Here is a 22,214-nt window from a genome sequence, read left to right as displayed (position 1 = left end):
AAGAGAGTGCAAATCTGGACTCAAATGCTTTGCTCATACTATATTTCACTACAGTGGCTCAGTACCTAAGTGAGTGAAATTGAGGAAAAACTTTTTCCCTCACCTATGGTAACCCAATCTGGCCTCACTGAAGATTTTTCTAATCATGAGGACTTATGATATGGCTTATTTATCAGGGAGATCCTTAGTCTCAGGATAGGTTCTACTGAGGCCATACCCCTTCTTAGGGGGAAAATACTCATGACCTTACACTTATGGCTCCCTCATACCCAACTTATCCACAGATATGCCCACAGAAGATTAACACAGACGCTCTCTCCGCCTCACACACAGTGACAACACATTTATAGATATCCATAGAAATACAAACACAGTCATTCTCAGCCACTCAACCATGCAGAAATACATACATTCCTGTATGGTGACACATACATATGTATGCAAATACAACCTCTCTCAACCCAGGCTTTCATAAAGATATTTCTTTCTTTCTCTTATATGAATCAGCATGCTGGTTCTGAAACTGTCAAATGTCCATTGGTAGATAAGTTGAGAGGGCATCTGTCTTGGCAGACAGAAGTGGGTGTCAAGTGGGTGAGCAGAAAAATGACTGGGAGAAGGCAGTGGCTGAGTGAGAATGGGTGGGTGGATGACAGAGCAATGGAGTAGGAAGAAGAGCAAGTAATCAACTCTGATAAGATTCTAGAATATCATATTTTCCAACTTTTTAACTCTCGTTGTGGCTTTCCTTTGAACACTCTCCAAGTCTCATATCTCCCTTCTCTTTGTCTAGCAATCTTTAGTTCTCTCTGTCTCAGCCTCTCTTTTCGTGTGTGTGTGTGTGTGTGTGTGTGTGTGTGTGTCTGTGTGTGTTTTACTTTCCTGTAACAAAAAGCTTACTCTAGTGCCAGGTCATATTTTATAACAAGATCCCTGATATGTAAATGTAACTGCATTTAAGAATTATTTGTAGTAATGAATTTGTGGAAATGTAATGAGAAAAAGAAAATGTGCTTGTTTATTCCTTTCAGGAAATTCCTCTATTCCCCCTGGTTTTCATCAGCTATATTTTTGGCAGGCTGTGGGCATGGAAATGTGAAGACATCACTCTCAAAGAGAATTAGAATAATCACATCTGATTTATACAGATGTCACCATAGGGTTAGGCAGTTGGAAAATCCAGCAATTCAAATGAATAGGAACTTAAAATTAAGGACATGCCATACTTTTACTAACACTCTGGCTTTGAACATTATCAGTAGTGCACAGGAGATTCTTTTCAGACTTTGAAAGTAGTCATAATGGCAAGACAGATTTCCATCTTACAAGATGAGATCTAAAGCAAGCTAGAGACGCTGGTATACTTCCTGTGGATCCATTTTAAAGATTTAATTCATTTGGATTTCTTGAGCATATACTTACTATGTGTGCAAGACAGCAAGAATACTGAAGAAATAAAAGACATTATGTCTGGCCTCAAAGAATGTATGGTACCGTTGGGGTGTGTTGGAGTGGCCTTGTAGGGGTTCAGTTGAGAACTACAGAGTAGGTAGGATTCCTCAGCAGGTCAAGAGAAGAACGTGAGTCAAAGTTAAGAGTTAGAAAAGAGAATGAGTGGTATGTCTAACAGACTGTTAGGAGGCTAGTCTGGGCAGATAAAGGTAGCATGTCTGAAAGTGGTAGCAGGGAAAGATAGATGGGCAGCACAGGAACCAAGTGGTACAAGACTTTGACTAAGCAGTTGAGATCTGTCATCAATACAGAGCCACTAAAACCTGACCTCTTTTTAGAAAGCCAACACTTACTAATGCAATAACATTGATCTTTTCTAAGGGGAGAAACTCGTGACAATGAAAACTCTAATACGTGAAGCATTTTTATAGTAAATGAAAAGAAGTAATGGAGAAAATAATTACTCTGATAGGCCTTACTATTGTAATAACTGCCACAAACAAAATTATTCTTTGAAATTGAAGAATTTAATTGAACCACTAGTAAGTAGCCTTCTGAAGGACACATAGTTAGAATGGACAACTAAATATGGATAATAAACCAGACTAAGTATCCCAAACCCACTAATTCATTTTGAGTACATGTTAAGAAGACAGGCTGGCCTCTGGTTATTCTGACCTTTCATCTTATAACATAACAGTTTGTTTATTCTTTATCAAACAAATAAATACTAGAGACCACTAATCCAACTCGGGGAGGTTAGTACAAAAAAGGGTGGTTATAAAGGCCAAAAATGAAGCTCCAGAACCAAAAAGTACAAATAAAGAGCAATTATGGGTGCCTGGGTGGCTCAGTCAGTTAAGCATCTGACTTTGGCTCAGGTCATGATCTGGCAGTTCTTGAGCTCAAGCCCTGCATCAGGCTCTGTGCTGACATCTCAGAGCCTGGAGCCTGCTTCGGAATCTGTGTCTCCCTCTCTCTCTGCCCATCCCCCGCTTGTGCTGTCTTTCTCTGTCTCTTAAAAATGAATGAACGTTAAAGAAAAAACCAAATAAATAGCAATTCACTTACTGGCCAGAACGTAAAACCCCTAGATATATATACTATCATCCTTTCCACTTCTCCTGTAGGACTCTCGTGCTCCCCTCAGGGTCAGCAGAGTATGCCCAAGCCCATCTCCCCCGTAGCTTCTGACAACCAGCTTTCTCCTTTCTCCTTGGGGAAGAATCCAGCAGATTAAGAAGATAATCCGAAATGCTTTTCTAACTTAAAATGAACCTAAGAAGTGATATATGTGACACTAAAAGTCAGGCTTCCTCTCTGCTTAATGTGGAGAACTAATAGCCTTTTATACTTGGACACCAAACCAGAGTGATCCCCACACATCCAACACACACACACACACACACACACACACACACACACACGTGTGCGTGCACACACACACGCACGCACATACCACCTCTCCCTCCCCAAAGTCCAAGATGTTCCAGAGAACATAACAAACCACACGGTTGGGAATGATTCATATGTTTCCACTCTCGGTCCAAACATGAGCAAAAGAAGTTTCCACTTAATTTATAATCAGAATTTTCTGCACATTTCCTAAAAAAATTAAAGGGGAACAATTCAAAATCTGGCCATTCTTTCTCCAAAACTTTCTGATTAGTTACAGACTAAAGTATCTTTTTGGTAAAATACTTTTGTGCTCCATCCCAGCCTGGAGACTAAGTGCCATAGCTGCATGGTGCCAAGTATCTAATCAGTCAGCCAATGTTTTCATCTTTTCGGATGTTTTCAAAAAGCTGGGGTTCTGCAGATACAGGCTTATTCTCTCCAGTCTTTTGTTATCTCAACCATACATATGGATACAGATTTTTCTGTTTGGAGTATTTCTCAAGGCCAATGCCTTATTATAGTTCCAACACCTGCAAATATTTGGCAGAGACTGTTCCATCCATATCCTCCACTCTTCCTGCAACCCCACCCCCATCTCTTACCATTATGAGGCTGTAAGTTTATACAGTATGTCCTTCCCCCTCCCCCAGTGCTGTTAATCATTATCTGTGACCCATGAAGTGTGCAATTGCCAGAGCATAAAGGTAAGTTTTCAAATCACATTTCATGGGCAAAACTTAGGTCCAAAACAAAGGCAGCATGCCACAGTAGAAAGGATACTTAGGTCAGAGTCTAAAAGCTGAGTTCCAGTTCCAGTTCTGTGACTTTGACCAAATCACTTAGTCTATCAAAGTCTTAGTTTACACCACATTAAAGTGGAAGGCTTCAGCTAGACCAAGAGTAAGGCCTAGCATCTTAGGATTCTAAGAACTGAAGTCAATGAGATTATTCCTCTCTGCAGCTTTGGAATGAGAATATCATTCTCATTGAGTGAAATCAACAAACACTGAGCTTTGTGCAAATTTGTAAATATTAGATATAAATAAAAATCAAAAAAGGCACAAACCATTGTCAAAGTGACTACTCTCGATATTACCTGCAACAAATTACAGAAGGGAAAAGATATCCTGTTCTGAGTATTGCTACTTTCACCAACTTCATAAAATTTGTACCAATTTTTTTAAGTTTATTTATTTATTTTGAGAAAGAGAAAGAGAGTGAGAGGGTGGGGCAGAGAGAGAATCCCAAGCGGGCTCTGTGCTGACAGCAGGGCTCGAACTCATGAACCAGAGACCATGACCTGAGGTGAAATCAAGAGTCGGACTCTTAACCAACTGAGGCACTCAGGCGCCCCCCTTCATAAACTTTTTATGAAGTTTTTATGAAGTCAAGTTACCCTGACTTTTTCAGAGCATCACAAGAGGAAAATCTCTGCTTCCTTCTTGCCCTCCTTCCATCCTATCTGGGTCTTCCTTCCAAACTGGCTTATATATCCAGTCTCTTTTGGGGTAGTAATTTTATCAGTCATTTAAACATTTTGCTTTTCTGGAATTTCTGCTAAATAGCTCCCTTCTTAAGAGAAGTTAAACCACACAGCAGGCAGGTAATGGGAATAAGACAATTGGCCGGGGTTGGGGGGGTGATGCACCTGGGTCGCTCAGTTGGTTAAGTGTCCGACTTCAGCTCAGGTAATGACCTCATGGTTCATGAGTTTGAGCCCTGTGTGGGGCTCTGTGCTGACAGTTCAGAGCCTGGAGCCTGCTTCAGATTCTGTATCTCCCTCTCTCTCTGCCCCTCTCCCACTTGCTCTCTCTCAAAAATAAATAAACATTAAAAATTAAAAAAAAAAAAACAATTGGCCAGAGCTGACATTTGTTAACATCAATGTGAAGTAGTAAGGTTTTACAAAATAGGCACTGAGACCTGCACATAAATATCATGTGGCACAACCGCTTCAGAAAACTCTGTCCAGTGAATGCAAATGAAAGACTAGGAACTTCCAAGGCGGGGAATGCAACCAAGTGGTTCAGTCTGCAACCCACAAAAATGAACATTGGCACAAAATCTGGTACTGGATTAAATATTTATTGCCTTCGGCTTAAATTTTTAGGTCTGATACTTGATTATCCCTCCTGATGTCGTGGTAAACTGAGGTTCCTTTTTTCCGTTTGTGTGTTTTGTTTTGGATTTTTTTAAGGCAGGCTTAGAATTAGCCCCCTGTTAAGGGCTTGATGGCAATTTGTTGCAAGCGGCCGATGCCAAACATTTGTTGCTTTACTGTACTGAGCGTGCAAACACATACACAGCTGTCATCCACAAAAATCTCTCACCTCCATATAAATACACTCAGACACCTCCACCCACACCTCCACAGACATATACCCAACCTTCCCGCTGCTAGACCCATACACATGCATATCAGCACATATGCTAATTACAGCACACCTACATAGGTACTCACATACTTAAAAGAAGAGGTGGAAGGATCATGATATGTAGTGTGCAATATGTCACTGACAAAGGAGAGAGGGCATTGTGTCTCTGGACAGACTACTGGTGTGGCAGGCCAGGGGCTAACCTTCCAGAACTGGCCAGAGGTGAATAAATGCAAGGAGGTTTATGCAACAGACGAAACAGGTTCCAGTGAGAGCTTGCAAGTGAGCAGAGGCTATTCCTCACGAGAACAACTTGGAGTGAATTTACTTGTCATATAGGAAAAGTGGACCTAGCTTTATTAGGGAGCTTGCTAACTGTACAACTGTGTGTAAAGAGACCAAGTTGGGTAAGGGATATGTCCCAGATCCCTTACCTTGAGTTTCTCAAATCGGTCATTCAGGGACGCGACCTGATGGTCTCGGTGACGTCCCACCAGTTTGCATAAGGCACAGATCAATTGGTCATCAGATACACAATACATGTTCACTTTCTCATTTTCATGGTCCAGGCAGGTGATCCCTCGAAGATGTGTGTCTGGCACTGGTTCCACCAGGCGGTGGCTGGTGAAAGGTTTCTTGTTGGGGTGTGTGGCCCGCAGGCAACGGTCACAGTAGGAGACCTCACAGGTGATGCATGTTTTCACTGCATCCCTTGGCGGGTCCTGCTCACAGAACTGGCAAGCAATTCGCTCACTAGACATGGCAGTGCTGGGCCTGTAAGTCCTCTCCCGGCGGCTCTCACTTGGGGAATTGGGCCCACTGACGGAAGCCTTCTGAAAGCGATCGATAATGTTCTGCAGAGTCACATTCCTCTTGAGGCCGTCCAGGCCCCGGTGGTTCAGCGAGATAACATACCTGCACGTTGGACACTGAAAAGCGGTAATGGGTTCAATGGATTCACCAGAGCCGCAGCTCGAGACCAAGATTCGATGGGCACAGCTGAAGCAGAGGCTATGAGCACAAGGGAGAAGAAGGGGGTCTTCAAACAACTCTAGGCAGATTGGACAGGTCAATTCAGACTCCAGTGTTTCCATCTTTAGTGAAAATAATCCTGCTGAGGCATTAAGAACCGCAGAGGCTGGGCTTTCACCTGCAAGGAATACAATGCAAGAGTCACTAAGTATTTCCAAAGGAAAAGTGGTTGCAGCATAATTATACACTAACCAATGGAGGCTTTACATGCTAGATTCCTCAGTGATGCTGGAGCAATAGCAATGCAATCTGGGCGTTAATCAAAAAGCCTTTCTCCCCTTCACACCTTGTGGTTGACAAATGCTTGAGTTTATTTTCCTGCACTAATAAGAGAACCAAGTGGCCACCTCGGAGTCCTGGTTTACTGGTCGACATTACTATTCCAGCTCATAATACTGGCCCATGCCAGTCACATATTATCCACTGAAATCTCTTGTCCTGGACTATGATGAGTCTGTGCAAAATTCTCAATCTCCATTCTCCAATATTGGTCTGTATTTTACTTCAAGGTAAAATATAGGGGCTGCACCTATTTCACCTCTAGTGGAAGGAAAATCAGGTCATATTTCAAGCTAACTCTCTGGCTTTTGAAGTGACTCCATTCTGAGAGCCTGTGTAAAAAACAAGAGTGAGCTGCAGAAGAATGTACTTCTCGGTGCAGAATAATAAGTTCTTCAGAGTGTGAACTTTAATTACTTCCTGTTACCATTCATGGAAATTCCTGTTCTATCCCATTTCTAGTAAACTGAGTTACTAGAAACAAATGATGCTAGTATCCACTTCCTTCCCTCACCTCCAGAAAACCCTTCATCTCATCAAGCTCCATGAGAAATGATTTCAACCGTTAAATTTACTCAGCAATAGTTGCTGATCAATACTGACAACATATCACCTTGTGGTTTCAGCTGGATTTTATTATAAGACACCCACTGAATTAGCACAAACCTACTATGGAACTCACCTCCCCATGTGTCTTAAAATGTAACAAGATGCAAATCAACATCCAGATATAAATTAGCAAGGTGAGGAGCCAGAAATTTTCAGACCTGGTAGTCTTCATTCTGGTACATGTTTTGGAGAGTAAAAGAAGTCATCCAATTAACATGAAACTAATCTCTTGGCCAACCTATCTCTTCTGCCACAGATATTTCTGAGCTGAACATACAGATACTGCCACGGGTCTTCTGTTAAATAAAACCAACACAGAGAAATGTTCTAACCTAGCCTTAACTAAGGACAAAACTATCTGACAAAAAATGTTAATCCTATTTATAGAAAAAGAAAAACATCATTTGCTTTTGAATAACTTTTGTTCATCATCTTACTAGCACTGGAGACCCTCACCAGGGCTTGAAAATTTTGATTCTGCCACTGATATTTGTTCAGATTTTGTCAATCAGTGACCTCTGCCTAGCCTTCTCACAGGATACTTAAGCGCTGAGTACAATTATACCTTGTGAATAAGTACAGTAGATGCATCCCTAAAAGCTGTTTCTAAATCAAACCTTTTAAGTGCACGAAGATAACTAGCTATTTAAGGGAAATCTAAAGGAAACTGGGCTGTAGAAGTAGAAAGTCTTTTTGTAAAATAGCCATTCTCAGTTGGTCTGGAAAGTTCAGATGTTTGGATAACCACTTTCTTAAAATGTGAGACATGTGATATTCTTATTTTATAATTCACAGGTGCTTCAAAATTGTTGGCTGGCAATATGTAGCTTATATTATCTATCAGCTTTCACCTATAGAGATGAAAAAGTAAACCAATTACAATGTGCATATATCACAGAACCTTAAAATTGGAAGAGACTTTAGTTAGAGATGATGGATTCCAACTTTTGTTCCAGGCAGGAATACTGCCTTTGATAGCCCCACTGATCAAATTCAACATGTCCATAAGTGAATTTTTTATTCTCCCCCAACCCCCCCCCCAAAAAAAACCCAAAACACCTGCTCTTCTTCCAATTTTCCCTATGGGATGAATATCACTATCCAAGCCTGGAAACCTAGGGGTCTTTTCATTTATATGGTTATCATGTAAATGATAATGACATGGTTATCACCACAACCACTGGTGGCTTCCAGAACATTCTGTTTTATTTCATTACATATCTGTCTCCAGCTAACTCCCTCTGCTCCTTGAGGGCATCAACTATTTCATATTTTTATTCATAGCATGGTGCCTCATACATGCTAGGTATTCAATAATTGTTAAATGAAAGATCCCTTAAAAGTACAAGTTGGAAGAAAGGACCTAGCATTTATTGAGCACCTCTTGTATTCTGAGTACTGTTAAGCACTTTACACACATTATTTCATTAAATTCTATCAAGAAGCCTGTGAGAAGGGGCATTTAGGTGGCTCAGTTGGTTAAGCGTCTGACTCTGGATTTCGGCTCAGGTCATGATCTCATGGTTTGTGAGATCGAGCCCCACATTTGGCTCCCCAGTGAATGCAGTGCATGCTTGGGGTTCTCTCTCTCTCCCTCCCTCCCTCCCTTTGCTCCTCCCCTGCTCGCTCGCTCTCTCTCTCTCAAAATAAATAAATAAAACTTTAAAAAAAAAAAGAGAGAGAGAGAGAGAGAGAGAATCCTGTAAGGAAGGTACTACCATGCCCCTATTATAGTTAGGAAATTGGGGCTCAGCATTGTTAAGTAAATCAACCAGGAATTATACATACCCACAGCATTGGGTCAGTCTAATGCCAGCGCCTGTGCTCTTTCCCCTACACCTTTATTTCAATCATCCCACCTCCTTCACTGAAGTTTATCTTGACTATTTACAAGAGTGTTTCTAAACAGCATGTTTCCACTTCTATTTTTGTCTCTCTGTGCCCCCCCCCAGTTTCTCTGATTCTTCCTCTCATTCCAAGTCCCCTCCAGAATCATATCTTTTCCTTCTAGGCCCAACTCCACCTCACACTGCATTTCTATTACTACCTCTTCCAGAACTGGATGTCTTCATTCTTTAACATCTGCATTGAAAGCTACCTGGGAGAATTGAGTAAGCCTCCCTCCAAAATGACAGTTGGTCAGGGGCGTCTGGGTGGCTCAGTTGGTTAAGTCCGACTTTGGCTTAGGTCATGATCTCATGGTTCATGAGTTCGAGCCCCGCGTCAAGCTCTGTGCTGACAGCTCAGAGCCTGGACCATGGTTCGAATTCTGTATCTCCCTCTCTCTCTGCCCCTCTCCCACTCAAGCACTCTCTCTCTCTCTCTCTCTCTCTCTCTCTCTCTCTCTCTCAAAAATAAATAAACATTAAATTTTTTTTAAAAAAATTGACAGTTGGTCAGAAGCATTGCTAAAGATGTCTATGCATTCAAACCTATACAAAAACAATTAGAGTACTTGTGGTACTCCTCTAAGTCTTACTTAGGAGAGTGCCATACAAACCCTTCTCTACAAGCCAAAAAGCTCTTCGAATTTCCCTGAAACCGTAAATACTGCTCCTGAGTAAGTGTAACACTTGAACCTCACTGTGAAATTAAGCTTGGGAAAGTATGCTATGGGTCAGCATTGCCTTGAATAAGGTCAAAACAGGATTTTTAACCAGGGATTTCTGAACTTCCTAGAACAGTTTAAAGAATGTTGTGTGTTTGTTATATATGCATTCTCATGGAGAGAGGGTTGTCCACAGCATTCAAAATGTTCTCAAAAGATTCCTTGACAGGGGCGCTTGGGTGGTTCAGTTGGTCTCGTGACCAACTCTTGATTTGGGCTCTGGTCATGATCTCACAGTTCATGGGTTCGAGCAGCATCAGGCCCTGTGCTGACAGTGAGGAGCCTACTTGGGATTTGCTTTCTCCTTCTCTCTCTCTGCCTTTCTCCCACTTGCACTCACTCTCTCCCTCTCTTTCTAAATAAATAAATAAGCATTTTTAAAAAGCAAGAAAAGGGGCGCCTGGGTGGCTCAGTCAGTTGAGCATCTGACTCTTATTTCAGCGCAGGTCATGATCCCAGGGTCGTTGGATGAAGTCCTACATTGGGCTCCATGCTGAATGTGGAGCCTGCTTGGGATTCTCTCTCTCCCTCCCTCTCCCTCTTCCCCTCTCCCCCACTCATGCTCTCTCTCAAATAAAAAATGGAAAAAACATTTTTAAAAAGCAAGAGAAAAGAGTACTTGACAGAGAAAGTCAAACACTAGTGCTCTAAAATAACCCACCTTAATGATTTTCAGCTCTACAAAGAATAATAGAGGATGGTTACAATTTGTTGCTTATGGTAAGTAATTTTTCTATACTGCTTCTATTCTGTTTTATCTTCAAGTCACAATTGCTTTAGCTGAGACTGTGGAACTGAATTTTTTTCTCAACTTCTTCAAACATCTGTTCATCTCATCTCTCATTCATGAGGCCACCTTGTTCTGGTCACTCCTAATATTTCAGCATCCTTTCAACTATGTCCCATTTTCACTACCTTCCTGATTATCTAACCACCTTTCCCCATAAAATTTATCTGGCATTTACTATGTGCCAGACACTAAATAATACCCTTTATATGCCTTATCTCATTTAATTTTCACAACAATCCTCTAAAAGGTAGGTACTATTATTATCAAAAAAAGTAACTTCTCCCAGACCACACTTATTTGCAAGTAGCAGAACTAAGATTCAAACCTAGAATAAAACTGAGAATCCAGAAATAACCTGATATATTCCTATATTTACAGGCAAGTGACTTTTGATGAGGATTCCAAGTCCACTCAGTGAGGAAAGAATAATCTTTTCAACAAATGGTATTGGGGCAACCCCATATCCACATGCAAGATGATGAAGTTAGAGCCCTATCTCACACCATATAAAAAAATTAACTAAAAACAAATCAACAACCTAAATGAAAGTGTAGAAGCTATAAAATTCTTGGAAGGAAACATAGGTGTAAATCTTTGTGAAATTAAATTAAGCAAAGGTTTCTTACATGATACCAAATGTACAAGCAACCAAAGAAAAAAATAGATAAATCTGACTTCATCAAAATTTAAAACTTCTGTGTTGCAAACCAAGAAGGTGAAAAGACAGCTCACAGAATGGGAAAAAATACTTGCAGGTCATAGATGTGACACAGGTCTAGTATCTAGAAATATACAGAACTCTTAAAACTCAACAATAAAAAGACCAAGAACGTGGGCAAAGGATCTGAATTGATATTTCTCCAAAGATTATTTACAAATAAATGATTAGTAAGCATATGAAAAGATACTCAACATCATAAGCCATCAGGGATATGCAAATAAAAACCACACTGAAACACCACTTCATACTCATCAGGATGCCTATATTACTACTTCATACCCACCAGGATGACTATAATTTTAAAAAATAGGAACTGTCAGCCAGGATTTGGAAATATTGCAACCTTCATACATTGCTGGTGGAAATGTAAGATGGTGCAGCTGCTTTAGGAAATAGTCTGGCAATTCTTCCAATGGTTAAATGTAGAGTTAGCATGTGAGCTAGAAAAACTGAAGATGTGATCACTCAAAAACTTGCACACAAATGTTCATAGCAGCATCATTCATAATAGCCAAGTGGTAGAAATAGTCCAAATGTCCATCAACTGATGAACGGATAAACAAACGTGGTATGTCCATACAATGGAATATTATTCATCAAGAACAAGTAATAAAGTACTGACACATACTACAACATAGATGAGCTTTGAAAGCATTATGCTAAAAATCATATGATTCTTTTTATATGCGATGCCAGAATAGGCAAATCCATAAGAACGAAGGTAGATTAGTGGATGCCAAGGGCTGGGGAAAGAAAGGGATGGGGGGTATGTGTGACTGCTAATGGGTACAGAGTCTCTTTGGGGGATGATGATAACGTTTAGGAATTAGTGGTGATGGTTGCATGATTTTGTGAATATAGTTAAATCCACCAAATTGTATGCTGTCAAACAGTGAAGATATTATGATACATGAATTACATCTGAATTTAAAACAAACAAACAAAAAAGATTCAAACCCAGGTCTGACCCTGGAGTATGAACAGTTCACCACTGTACTACACTGCCATCTATGCAACTATGTAGTCATTCTAAACCCTACTGGATTGCTTATTCCTTCCAATTGTTTTTGTAGGTCAAGGTTTGGCAATCCCCTGGAACACCTCTAATGATCAGTGGATGTCAGAAAGCTCTCAGCTCCCAACTTTTATTCGTTTACATAATATAAGACTCCTAACAAAAATACTTGACTCCTATATCACAAAATACTTTCAGAAAGGACAGGGGGAAACAGTATGGCAGAAATGAAACAACAGCAAAGTATCGCAACTTCAAAGAGTCTGTGAATCACTAATCTATGCAGAATTAGAGAGTGCACTAAAAGATAAAGACAGGATGTGAAACTGATAGAGTGTGAACTGATAACAGGTAATCATGAAGCTTTAGCCAGGAAACACAAGAGTTTGTCATAAAAATGCACTGATGAAATGGCTGGGCAGGCTGGTCTACCAAGTGCCATGTTAAGAAACAAATGCCCACACGCACATACACTGATTTGTTCATTTAGTTACTGCCATGTAGTCAAATATGTACATTTACGTATTTGCCCTTGCTCTATTATAAAACTGTTTCTGTCTGCTCTTTCTTCACCCTGAACCCTGCTCTTTTTTCAGGCTGACAGCCCTGAAAAACAGAAGTCCATGAGAAAAAAAAAGTAAGAAGGTATCATAAGGCTGTGTGAGTAAGTAGAAATACAAAAAGAGGAGCTTTGGTACAGGTGATTAAGATAAAAATAATGCATTCTATGCTTATGAAATGAAAGATTGATTTCAGCATGATCCACACTTGGCAGAATTCTATTACTTCAAATGTGATTTGAACATAATTAAATGTCCCCTTATTTCAGCGGTTATATTCCATCCAGTTTTCATCTTCTAGGTCTGCAGAGCATGGCCCTGGGCTCTCATTACCTCCCTGAGAAACCATGGTCCCCCCTTCTTCACAGAGAAACTGTGAGTGTGAAACCAAGCCTGACCTCTGAGCTGTAGAATGAGGATTGAGCTGAGCTGTAGGACTTGTTTAAAAAAGAAATTAATGTAAAATAAACATTCTCCAGGATATTAATGTGAATGTCCCATGAGCTTTTCCTTTAAAACACTACAAACCCATCTCCCTGCCTTAGGGGAGGAGAGAATGAGTCCCGGCTTTAGTCTGATGTTTCCCTAACTATAAAGTGTCGTTCAAGTTGGACTAGAATCACTGGACGATCTCTTTAAGATGTTTTCCAGCTCTGACATCCTATTATTACAGAGCTCTTGCTATCTGTTCCCACATAGGAAAGACACCATGGCTTATTGAAAACTAGCTCCTCAAAACACAAATCTTATTTATTAGTGTGACTAGAAAGGCTGACCAGTGAAGGGCATCATCATGAAAGGAACAAAATGCATTACTTTCCTTTGGCTAAGGCAAGATGCTGAATGACAGTGGCTAGTTTTGCCTGGTGTATACACCTCAAGGAAGATATAATGGGTGCTCCTAGAGGACAAGGAAAGGGGAGAGGAGTCCCATGGGAGGACAAACCAATGAGAACACCTTTTGAAACTGAAAAGGAAGACAACCTTATCCCGGAATGCAATTAGTAGGAAAGGACCCCTTGAAGGTGAAAAGATCATTTGGGAACCTAAAAGGCAACCAAGGCATAGAATTCTCACCCTAAAGGGACACAGACTGCAAACAGAAACCCAGAAGAAAAGAGGCTAGGTGGTCAGTAAGCATAACTAATAATAACAGCCATCTCACATTTGCATACCATTTTATACTTTCAAAATGGTTCCAAAGCCATTATCTCATTTGATCCTCATAATAGAGCCTCGTTAGAGTCCTGGCTCTAAACTGAATTAGCTGAGTGATCCTAGGTGAGACATTTAAACTATCTGGGCCACAGCCTCCTCATCTGTGGATTGAAAACTACCTGCCCTACCCAGCTCACAGGCTCTTATGAAGATCACATGTGGATAAAATAAAATTATTAACTGGCTTTACAAATACAGATATTCTCATCATACATTCACAGATGACAGATACAAAACAAGTTATTGAGGAAAGCAGCAAATGTTTGGAAAATCATCCAAACACATGGTTGGCATGATGGAGAACAGTCACACTCCCCCGCGAGTTTTCTGGAGGACCATGTGTCTGATTATGGTATTTCTTATGTTCATATGTCTCCCCTGTTAGACTGGAGCCCCCCCCCCCCCACCAAGGGAAGAACTGTTTCTCTCCTTCCTTTCAGCTTTTATCATGCTCAGGACTAGAGGTTGATTACCGACTGACAGCACCAGAGCCAGTTCCTGTCTAAAAGATTATTAAAGCCTACTTAATATTTTATAGCATGTGGATTTAATGATGTTTTCTTTACAATGATTAGCTCCTAAATCCAACCATTGGCCATTTCATATAATATGGTCATCATAAACATTAAAATGAATATCACAAGGGGCACCTGGGTGGCTCTGTCAGTTAAGCATCTGACTTCGGCTCAGGTCACGAATTCGTGGTTCATGGGTTCGAGCCCTGCATTGGGCTCTGTGCTGACAGCTCAGAGCCTGGAGCCTGCTTTGGTTTGTGTTTCTCCCTGGCTCTCTGTACCTCCTTGGCTCTCTCTCCCTCTCAAAAATAAAGACATTAAAAAATTTTTAATAAAAAAAATGAATATCACAATAGCAGAACAAAAAAGTCCTAAATTTACTACAAACGCGGAAGATTAATGTAGGGAACCAAGGAAAGGATTTGCCAAGGTGACACATGATAACTGACAGGAATCCTAAATATAGTTCATAACACCTTTATCTTAATGCAAAATACACTGGTAGTTGCAAGGTTGGAGAACAAACTTAATCTACCTTCTGCTACCAGTACAGGTTTCCATCTAGGACTGCTTTTCCCAACCTATCTAACCCAGTGAAATATTTGCAAATTTTTAAATGCTCAGCGACACACCTGGATGGGCAGTCCTCTCTACTTCTACAGGATAAAATTGGCAATATATGTATGTAGGGCATACTGTTGAATGTTAGGCTGAGAGCACCCCAAGTTCAGGTCAGAAACAAGGGACAGAGAACAGAAGCCTATTTGAAATCAAGCTTCTACTCCCTGGGGAATCACATGGATCCTAGCAACACTGAACAAAGGGCTATAGACAAAGCAATTGAGGATTCTGGACCATAAACCATTTTTCTATCTCTGGGCCGTATACATTCAGACATGTCACTGTCTTACATTAGTGTTGTCTACCATGCCTGGACATTATGTTCCTAACTGGGCAAACTGTAAATGCTGAAATTTTCCTTTTCAGGAGGATTTTCATTTGTATAATGGGTTTGTTATCAGATCATTTGGTCTCTGTAAGAGAAAAGATCCAAAGCCTGGGGATGCTGTTCATCAACCAGTGGAGTCTGACCTGCAGGAAAGAGTCTGAGACAAAGCCCAAGGTCAAGCAGTCATAGCTCTGCAGGGAGACAAGAACCCAAGTAGGCTAAGTCTTACTAAGGATATTTTGCTAACACACTTAGACCAAACCCACACCCTTGTGTGCACTCAGGTGAGCCCTACATGGAGCAGGGAGTGGTGGGATGTTGGTACATTGCTCCAAACCCCTCCACCACTCATACTTTAACCATCTAGCAGTCTTAGAAGCTCATAGGATTTCTAAGGGAAATGCAGGAGCTGGGCGATCGATTACTGAAAAGATTATGTCCGTCTATGGTCAATGGAGAAGGGGAAGATGGAAAAGGAGAAATAGTAGGAGGAGCCACAGACCTCTGGTGCCTGTGGAAGACTTTTAGGAGAGCTTTCATTGATGGAAAATAGGAAAACATACTGATCCTTGGAAGAGAGGGGAAATAAAGAGGGGGCTAGTGGTCTGCACAGGGGGCTAATTGGGAGTTGGAGTTTCTGATCCCAACACCACTGATCTGGTCTTCCCATTCATTAGCATGATCCAATATGCTGGTTGAGAAACACTTCTCTAGTCTCTTCCCTACACTGCTCAGTGATGAACACAACATTTTTCGAGAGACCCGAAATACAGTGATTCCCGCAATACCATCTGGGTACCAACACTACATTCCTCAAAAAGTGAACCACGGGAGACCCTTTTGAACTGCTGTGTATCCAGCAACAACATGTTACACGTCATAATCTGACAATGCCATGCCCTAAGTCAAGACCCCCAGCTCAAGTGAGGAGGCGTTTCTCAAACACAATGCCCTGTCTTCCCTTTTGCACGCAAGAGAAGATGAAAAATGCGAAACAGAAATGGAGCACCCCCTGGCCTCCACTAGCAGCTAAATCACATGGCCCCACAGCTAGGGAGTTACCAAGATCCCTAAAGATTGAATGACAGACACACAAGAGGCCAATCAGGTACCTCTGGGAACACCCATTCGAGACACACTCATGCCTCAGCCCTGCCTTTGCCTCTTTGGGGGGGCTCTGTGTCCCTGGTGGGAAAGAGAGAACCTGAGTGCTAAGAGACAGACAGAAAAGAGGGCATTCTCCCCCTCTTCACCACGCCAGTGGGGTTTGCTGAGTAGCAAAGACATACTCCTTCTGCTGTTTCCTTCTCAACTGTCATGGTGCCAGCAGATTTTATGGGAGGAGGGATGAGGGAATGGACGGACTCACTACCCAGAGCAATTTTTGGATGCAATTATGAGACTCCACTGGCACTGCTTTAGGATCTGCAAGTTGGAGCAAGTTGCCCTGCTCTTAGAGGAGGGATTAACTAAACCAATTTCAGCTAAATCAATTTGCACTGTTCAGATGATACTGTTCATGAAGCAACCAAGTCACTTTGATTTGTGGCAGGGCTTCCCAGGGGTGGCCCTGCAAGGTACAACATGCTGGAGGAGAAGTCTAGCAGTCATGAGAGAGGGAGGGGAAAAATTACCCCCTTCATGTCCCTAAGCTTCTACCCCTGCCTCACTCCTCCCTGTCCTACTCCTGGAGCTGCAAGTATGGAGGCAGGCCTCAAATAAGCAGGACAAAATACCAGGCCAAGACTGGGGCCTCAGCCCAGTCAGCAGAGGACTCTGCACATTGTAGGTGCTTAATAAATACAGTTGACTCACCGCTGGTAGATGCTAATCATGCTTATATTGCCATGCCTGAAATGATTTCTGCCACTTTTCAGTAGAAATTAACTGCCCCCATACAGGCTAAAAATGGGTGAGGTTATGTTTTCAAAGGGAGTCTGACTCAGATTGTTGGGTTGGAGTACATTAGACATGATTCAAGCCTTGACTTAAAATAATCACTCTTACTCTGTATGCCTAGTGTTATGCATGTTTTCATTCAGTCGTAGATGCATTAGGAACAAAAACAAAACAAAACAAAAGAGACGTGGGACCTAAGTATGCTAATAGATTTGGCTCCCAGGGGGGCTAATAATGGCAAGTGAAGCTTTCCAGTAAACTGGGGTTCCTACTTACACCTAGTCAAATCCATTATCCCAATAAAAGGTAAATGAAGTACTTTATTGGAAAAGTATAATGCTGAGTGTTTATAGAACCCTTTCATCTTCAAAGGACCAAGCCGAGACTCACAATACCCAGCACACAATATTATGCCTTTTACACAAGTGCATCAACTATGAAAGAAAGGTCATAGGAATGTCCTAAGGCCAAAAAGCCAAAGTAACATCAGATTTGGGGTAAACTCTCTGATCTTCCTGACTCCTAGACCTGTATTTCCACCACACAAATCAGGTCGTGAGGAGCAATCAGGAAAAATATAATTCACATTATGTATCTGTATTATGTTAATTGATTGGGCAGGAATATATATAAATAGCAAAGACTGTTTCCCCCTGGGGGCAGTGATGAGTGGAGAGGGGTGAAAAGCGGGATGTGAGGGTTGGGGTAATCAGCTGGGGTTAAGCCAGACAGAGGGGAGGGAATCTCCCCATTCAGCATTCTCCTTCTATTGGAACATTGCCAGAGAAGTGATGAGAGAGAATACTGGGAGGGAACAGAATAGGGTTAAAGGCAGCCCTTATGGCCCAACTTGAGAATCCAAGGAATCAACCCACACACATTACTTGTCTATTTACACAGTCTCCACTATATTCCTGCATAAGGGCTCCTGCTCACAAACACAGTCATCAGTATCCACTCGTCCCACACTCAGAAATCCTCAAAAAGGCAAACTGGTTGAGAAGCAAGAGGCTGCAGAGCTGGGAGGCAGAGCGCACGGGTTGATGGGGGGCACTCTGGGGAATGGGTGGGTTCTGGTGGGAGATTTGGGTGGGCAGGTAGATGTGTGAGGAGGCAAGAAGAAGGCAATTGAACGTGAAGGCGGGTAGGGGAGTGTGGAAGAGAGAAAGTGGAGAAACCAAAGACCCCAGGATCCCAATGTCCTTGTCTGGGGGGGGGGGGCGAGCCCTCCAAGAAATAATGTGCTATATACACAGTACTAAGTAACCTAAACCTTATCATCATCAAAAATGTTTCTGAAAATCGACTCCGCCGTTATTTACTTAATTCTTACGAGCCAGGAATGGAAAAACACCACCTCTCCCCGGTTCGGTCGCAGTCTGTCCTCTGGACAAACGTTAAGTTTTCCCTCTCTCCCACTGAGCCGGTTTCGCAGCTAGGCCAGAAATAAGGAACCACCCGGACGGAGACAGGAGGATCGCTGCCCTGGCAGAAAAGGGATTAAGTTTCACGGGGCCTCCCCGCCGGCAGGGTGTCCGCAGCATCTCGGGCTGCTGCGGCAGCCACCGCCGGGCGGATGGCCGGCCGAGGGGCGCCGCCCGGGCCGAGGAGGCTGCGGGCCGCGGGAGCGTGGGAAGGCGGCGGTGCCCTTTCCCAGACTCGCGCCCAGGCGCCGGGGGAGCCGCTCGACCGCCCGCGCCGGGCCGGCCGGTGCGCTGGAGGCCTCGGGCAGCCCCGGCCCCGCACCCCAGAGTGCAAACTCCGTCCCAAGAGGGCAGCGACGGGCGCCCCTGCCAGGCCGGGGGCCGCCGCCGCCGCCACCTCCAGCCCCGCGGGCCCCGTCACCCCGCCCCGCCGAGCCCCGGAGTCCTCGGCCCACGCCGGGCCCCAGCGGCACCTGAGAGACGGCCGGAGCGGGAGCCGGAGCCCGGGCCGAGCCCTACGCGGGCGGTGGCGCTCAGCTCCCGGGGCCGCGGTGAGTGGGCGCGTTTTACCCATAGCGTTCCCGGGTGCCAGCCATCTCCCTGGCGCGCCCGAAGGCGCCGGGCGCTCGCCTGCCTCCGCTGGGAGCTGGCTCGGGCTCTGGCGCGAGCTACCCGACCGCCGCCGCCGCCGCTCTAGGCCGCCGCCTTCGCTGCCGCCGCCGCCGCCGCGCAGCAGCCTGGATCCGCCCGCCCGCGCGGCCCGCCAGGGACAGCGCGGCGGCCGCGACGCTACCGTGGCTGGCTCTCCCGAGCCAAACTTAAGAGTTTTCGCCCCTCAGTCCAGGGGCAGCACCATGACACCACGGCGGCACCACACTGTCATTTCCGCCGCCGCAGAGGAAAAAAAAAAAAAAAAAAGGCAATCCTTACGAAAAGGGGGGTGGGGGGCAAACAGGGCTGGGGCTGACGCCCTGAGGGAGCACTGGGAAGGGCCCCGGCAGCAGGGGCGCTCGGCCACCTTCTCCGGCTCACCTTCCGCCGCCCCCGCCGCTCCCAGCTCCCCCAGCCCCTCCTGTGGAGGCGCATCTACATGTTTTCTCCCCTGGCAGGAGTGACCGGAGAAACCTGAGCAAGCAAAGACAGCGAGTGGGTGGGGTTCGGGTTACTACTGTACCTACCAGCTGATTCCAGCAGCCTTTTCTCCAGCGCCCTGTCATCTTGAAGGAAGACACACGGAGAAGGGCCCGGGCGGGCGTGTGTGTGTGTGTGTGTGTGTGTGTGTGTGTGTGTGTGAGAGAGAGAGAGAGAGAGAGAGAGAGAGAGAGAGAGAGAGAGAGAGGGCGAGAGCGAGCGAGCGCAGAATGTGTGTGTAATGCAGAAGGAAGACTATGGAAAAACTCTTCTCCCACCCGCCAAACCCCTGGTCCCACAAACCACTGGGTTAGAGCACCGAAAAGGCTGCTGCAACCGCAAGAATAGAGTTCCTAGGTCCACCGCACAGGTCCTCAGATGAAGCTGCTGGATGCAAAGTTAACTACAGAGTAAAACAAAAATAGTGGAGGAGACAGAAAAAGGCAGACAATTGAAGGAAACCCAACCCCTCTTTCTTTTTACAAAGGGAGAATGGCTAGGTTTTATTGGCCCTGGGCAGAAGTTGTGGGGATGGATTAAAGCCACAAAAATTTAAAAACAAAACAAAGCAAAACAAAAGAAAGTACAGTTTCATTTGCACATTCAAATCTTTGACGGGCAAAACCAGAGAGTCATTAAAGAGGACAATGGGACAGATGCCAGCTACCCAGGTACTATGTCCCTAATAAGCTAATGGGTTCATCTGGAACCAGAAGCCTCATTAGTCTGGAGCCAGCGTGTTGGCTGACCTGTCATTGGCTGGGAGACCACCACCTCACACAAAATGAGGATGGGAGAGTGAAGAAGGAGAAGGCCCTGGAGAAGATTCTGTACCTAGCTTGGGATAAAAGAGATTAAGGGGCAAGAAGACAGAAAATGGGAGGAAACACCCCCTTCTCACATAGGCCTCCCATTAAGGCACATGGGAAGGATTCCAGAAAAATTAAGGTAGTTCTGGGTGTATCCCATCAGGGAACCAATAGCAATTAGCCAACACCCCTGTTAAACAATGTGCTAGAGAGCACTGAGGTGGAAACAAAGGCAAAAATCACAACCAGGCTATCCTGATGAAAATCTGACCCTAAGAGAAATAAAAGTTAATGAGTCACACCAAAAGCACAGGCAACGAAACCGAAAAGAGACAGGTGGGACTACATCAGACCTAAAAAGTTCTGCACAGCAAAAGAACACAAATGGAGAGCAAATTTGGCAAACCATACATCTGATAAGGGGTTAGTATCCAAAATATACGAAGAACTCCCACAACCCAATAACAAAACAAATAACCCAACTAAAAAATGGGCGGGGGTGCCTGGGTAGCTCAGTCAGTTGAGTGGCTGACTTAGGCTCAGGTCTTGATCTCGCAGTTCGTGAGCCCGAGCCCCAGGTCGGGCTCTGTGCTGACAGCTCAGAGCCTGGAACTTGCTTTGGTTTCTGTGTCTCCCTCTCTCTCTGCTCCTCCCCCACTCACACTCTGTCTCTCTCTCAAAAAATAAATAATAAACACAAAAAATTTTTAAAATGGGCAAAGCACTTGAATAGGCATTTCTTCAAAGAAGATAGACAAATGACCAAGCATATGAAAAGATACTTAATATCAGTAATCATCAGAAAAAATGCAAATGCAATGAGGTATCACCTCACACTGGATAGTATGGTTGTTATTTAAAAACAAGCAACTGAACAGAAAATAATAAGTGTTGCTGAGGATCTGGAGAAATTGGAACCTTTGTACACTGTTGGTGGGAATGTAAAATGGTGCAGCCACTATGGAAAACAGTATGGGAGTTCCTCAAAAAATTAAAAAGAGTTACCATATGCATTAGCAATCCCACCTCTGGAAATATATCCAAAAGACTTGAAAGCAAAATCTCAAAGAGGTATTCGCACCCTCACATTCATTGCAGCATTATTAAGAGTAAACAAGAGATAGAATCAACCTAAATGTCCATGGACAGATTAAAGGATAAAGAAAATGTGGCATATATGTACAGTACAATGTGGTATGTAAGGGCTCCTGGGTGGCTCAGTCGGTTAAGCATCTGACTTTGATTTCAGCTCAGGTAATGATCTCACAGTTCCTGACTTTGAGCCCTGCATCTGGCTCTGCACTGATCATGTGGAGCCTGCTTGGGATCCTCTCCCTCTCTCTGCCCCTCCCCCACATGCATGCACACACACTCTCTCTTTATCTGTCTTTCTATCCCTCAAAAATAAATAAATAAATTTTAAACATTTT

General features: G+C 43.6%; 1 protein-coding gene across 8 annotated transcripts in view; it reads right to left on the bottom strand.

Moving 5' to 3' along the window:
- The window catches only part of MID2 (midline 2), a 128,935-nt gene that overhangs the window by 72,578 nt on the left and 34,143 nt on the right, over positions 1–22,214 (bottom strand). For 2 of the 8 annotated variants that reach the window (XM_027054971.2, XM_027054973.2), the window contains exon 2: positions 5,660–6,375. In XM_027054971.2, the coding sequence (XP_026910772.2) occupies positions 5,660–6,319 (660 nt within the window). In that variant the 5' untranslated portion in view covers positions 6,320–6,375. Of the gene's footprint in view, positions 1–5,659; positions 6,376–18,777; positions 19,228–19,317; positions 19,845–19,876; positions 19,929–20,022; positions 20,367–22,214 lie in introns of those variants that run through there. The other 6 variants (XM_015081644.3, XM_053201523.1, XM_053201521.1 and 3 more) reach the window with 6 other exon arrangements.

The sequence above is a fragment of the Acinonyx jubatus genome, chromosome X (genome assembly GCF_027475565.1).
Source record: "Acinonyx jubatus isolate Ajub_Pintada_27869175 chromosome X, VMU_Ajub_asm_v1.0, whole genome shotgun sequence".
Taxonomy (NCBI): domain Eukaryota; kingdom Metazoa; phylum Chordata; class Mammalia; order Carnivora; family Felidae; genus Acinonyx; species Acinonyx jubatus.
This window is presented reverse-complemented; position numbering and strand designations above follow the sequence as displayed.